Raw genomic sequence first — 3,221 nt, 5'->3', positions numbered from 1 at the left:
CGTTTCAATTGTTTTATTATATTTTCTTTTAGTATTACGTATTAACCAAGCATTACATAACAATTTTTTTTAAAGAATTATACTATTCTCCTGAGTTCTGTTTCTTCCCTGTTATTTGACATTAGCGTATGTTCCAGATATCAGATTTAATTGACCAAGCATCATTTGTATTGTTTCAGTCAATATCGCTAGTTTTAGATAGAGAATATTCATCTAAATATCACTCGTAGATATCATCAAAATGATTTATGCCTAGTTGCCTACTGCCTAGTAATTTTTTAATATTTTAAAATAAAACAAAAACACTCCAAATAGCCGTATCTTTAGTAAACAAAAATCAACTCTTAAATAACTTGACTAGATATTTTTTATTTGATTTATAGACTCAGAGATCTTGTCGGTTACTCGATCTTGTCATAGACTCTGATTTTTATGTTGAGTGAAACTTGAGAATGAGAGTTTTGCGTACTCAATCCAATAGCTCCTCTCAAAGGATGATGATGGTGATTTTGAACTGGTCCTTATAGAAGACTAGAAACAGGCTCATCTTTGATAATGTATCAATTAGTATGGAATAGATAATGGCGTCGACTTTAAAGCTACAGAAAAAATTTCAACAAATCCCCAATTCTTAATTGATGAACATTTTACTTTCTTTTATTTCTCTTATTAGATTATTATATGATGTTACCTTTATAGTAGAGCGTTGAGAACCTCCTATTTCTTTTGCTTGTCCCATATATGAACACCTATATGTTTCTTTCATTTCATGAATGGAATTATCTGATTTTGGAAAAAAAAAAAGTGCTACTTAATTATTTTACTATTTTTGTCGGAAAAAGAAAACTTATTTGAACTTTTGAAGGCGTTGAATCATAGTTACCAAAACCGGACCGGACCGGCCGGTTTGACTGAAAAACCGGTGAACCGGACCTAATACTAATTCAGTCCAACCTTCTGACCGCTTAAGATACTGAACCGGTCAAATCCGATATGAATCGGTGAAAACCGGTCAAATCCGGTAAAAACCGGACCGAACCGAACCGGTCGGGTCTGAAGGAGAGCCTATGACGCACTAGCGTTGTGGAAGAACACCATACTCCATATACTCTCCATTGTTGCCAAGTGTCAAGCCTTGTGAATTTTTAAAAAATTCTCCAAAATGGCTAACACAAGGTTCAAACTCCATCGTTCAAGGATGTAAGGAGGAAGTTTATACCACCAAACTAAAACACTTCTTGTTAGTATATATACATATTATAATACATATACCAAGTTTTCATTTTATTTATATTCAATTTATTTTAATTTTAAAGCCACTCATTTTTAAATCAATTATATTTTATTTAACTATAAATTTTATTAAATATATACAAACTAAAAATATAAACAAAAAAATTTTATTAATCATAATTTATTTTTTTCATGATTATATGATATCTATTAATTTTATTTTTTCAATAAATACTTTTAGTATATAATAATAGGTAAAAATTACATGCAGTTGTCTTCATATGAAGTTGATAGTTGAAAATCTTTAGATGATATCTAGTCAAACTTGTCAAATCATCTAACAGTTCTTAAATATCAACTTCACATGAAAATAACTGTATGCGAATTTTTACCTATAATAATATAATAATAAAACAAATATATATACCGGTTTAACCGATTCAACCAATGACCCACCGGTTGAACCACTAACACAGTGACCCAATAACCTGACCGGTTCGATCACCAGTTCGGTTCTGATAACTATGTGTTGAATGTAATTTTCTCTCAAAATTTTGGAAGATACAGTTATATACACTGGACCTAATTTAATACTACTAGTGCCTTGGACCATTGGTTGGAATGAAAGTTGGATACACATCAGTAAAACTTGCCAAATTGCCAGTTGCCACTAATGTTGACAATCACAAAAAATAGGATAACAAAGACAAGAAAACACTCTTTCCCCCTTCAACCAGAAATGCAAGATTTTCTGTCAGCCTCGGTTTATCCCTCTCCATTTGTTCACTTGTGAGGCTCAGATTTCATGGCTAGTAACATGGCCATGACATCGTCATCATCATCATCATCATCATCTTCATTACCATTATGAAATCTAAGATTTTCTCTCCTGCCCATAGTGGGAGCCATGAAGAAGAAGAAGAAGATAGAGCCTTATCAGGAAGAACAACAGCACCAGCACCACAAACAAGAACAAAAAGAGTTGGAAATATTGAAAGCAGTGGCACAAGCCTGGTACAGCCACTCAGGAAGCTCTAAACCTATGAGTGAGTTTGATGCACGCAGAAGAAACTTCAAAGTGAAGCCTTCAAGGTTCAAGCTAGAAGTAATGAGGGACACAGGTTCTTCTTCTTTTTCTTCACCTTGTTACTGGAATTTTCAGCAGTCACTTTGGGATTCATATGAACTTGTGACAGTGTCAAGAAGGATTGAAACGGGGTTGGATCTAGATAATAACCCTTTTGATGACTTATGTGGTTCGATTCAAAGCCAACGGAGGCGAAAGCTGGAGAGTAAGAATAGCCTCAGAAATCTGTTCTCTCATTTTTCTTCTAGACGGTTTAATGCTGCCAAAATTCCACAGGAAAACGATACATGAGTTTCATTCTTCTTTTGTTAGAACAGTTAAGATTATATAGACCACTCTCAATTTGCAACTTGAAATTCTGGCATACTGACAATTTTCCTTATTTAATTTTGAAGATGTCCTTGATTTTACCAAGCAAGATGAAAATGTTATTTAAAAGATATAAATTAAAATAACGTGTTAGTCCTTCTTCTTTAGTAAGTCTTTGCTTGTTATGCAAGAGAGTAGTTAGTTACAAATTCTGGCTTATTCTTGGTAGGACATGTATTTTTATTTTACAACATGAGTTTGATTGTGTTAGGCTTGAGCATCAAACAATAAAGGCATGGCATGCTAATTAACATGTGTATGTATTCATTCAATCAATGGTTGATACATATAAAAGCAGTACGTAAATAAAATCACACCTAGATTTGTAATAAGCAAACATTGGCTCGTTAAGCAGCCATTTATTTCTTACCATCACACTACTGATCTTGGTGTATTAGGAAGCATATGCTATATAGTAAACTAGACACAACACTCGAGAAATAACTGTTTTTTTTTTTTTTTTAATTATTATTATTATTTTAAGGCCTAAAGGTCTTCCAGGGGTGCAACTCAAAGCCACCCCTGTTCTTCT

At 33.1% G+C, this 3,221-nt stretch overlaps 1 protein-coding gene across 1 annotated transcript; it reads left to right on the top strand.

Moving 5' to 3' along the window:
• The first annotated feature begins 1,887 nt into the window (after positions 1 to 1,887).
• LOC107607673 (uncharacterized) lies at positions 1,888 to 2,707 on the top strand. Its single transcript, XM_016309602.2, has one exon. The coding sequence runs from the start codon at positions 2,141 to 2,143 to the stop codon at positions 2,609 to 2,611; it is 471 nt and encodes a 156-aa protein (XP_016165088.1). The 5' UTR covers positions 1,888 to 2,140; the 3' UTR covers positions 2,612 to 2,707.
• The last annotated feature ends 514 nt before the right edge of the window (positions 2,708 to 3,221 follow it).

Source organism: Arachis ipaensis, chromosome B1 (assembly GCF_059453495.1).
Source record: "Arachis ipaensis isolate K30076 ecotype BB chromosome B1, ASM5945349v1, whole genome shotgun sequence".
NCBI classification, from domain to species: Eukaryota; Viridiplantae; Streptophyta; class Magnoliopsida; order Fabales; family Fabaceae; genus Arachis; species Arachis ipaensis.
This window is presented reverse-complemented; position numbering and strand designations above follow the sequence as displayed.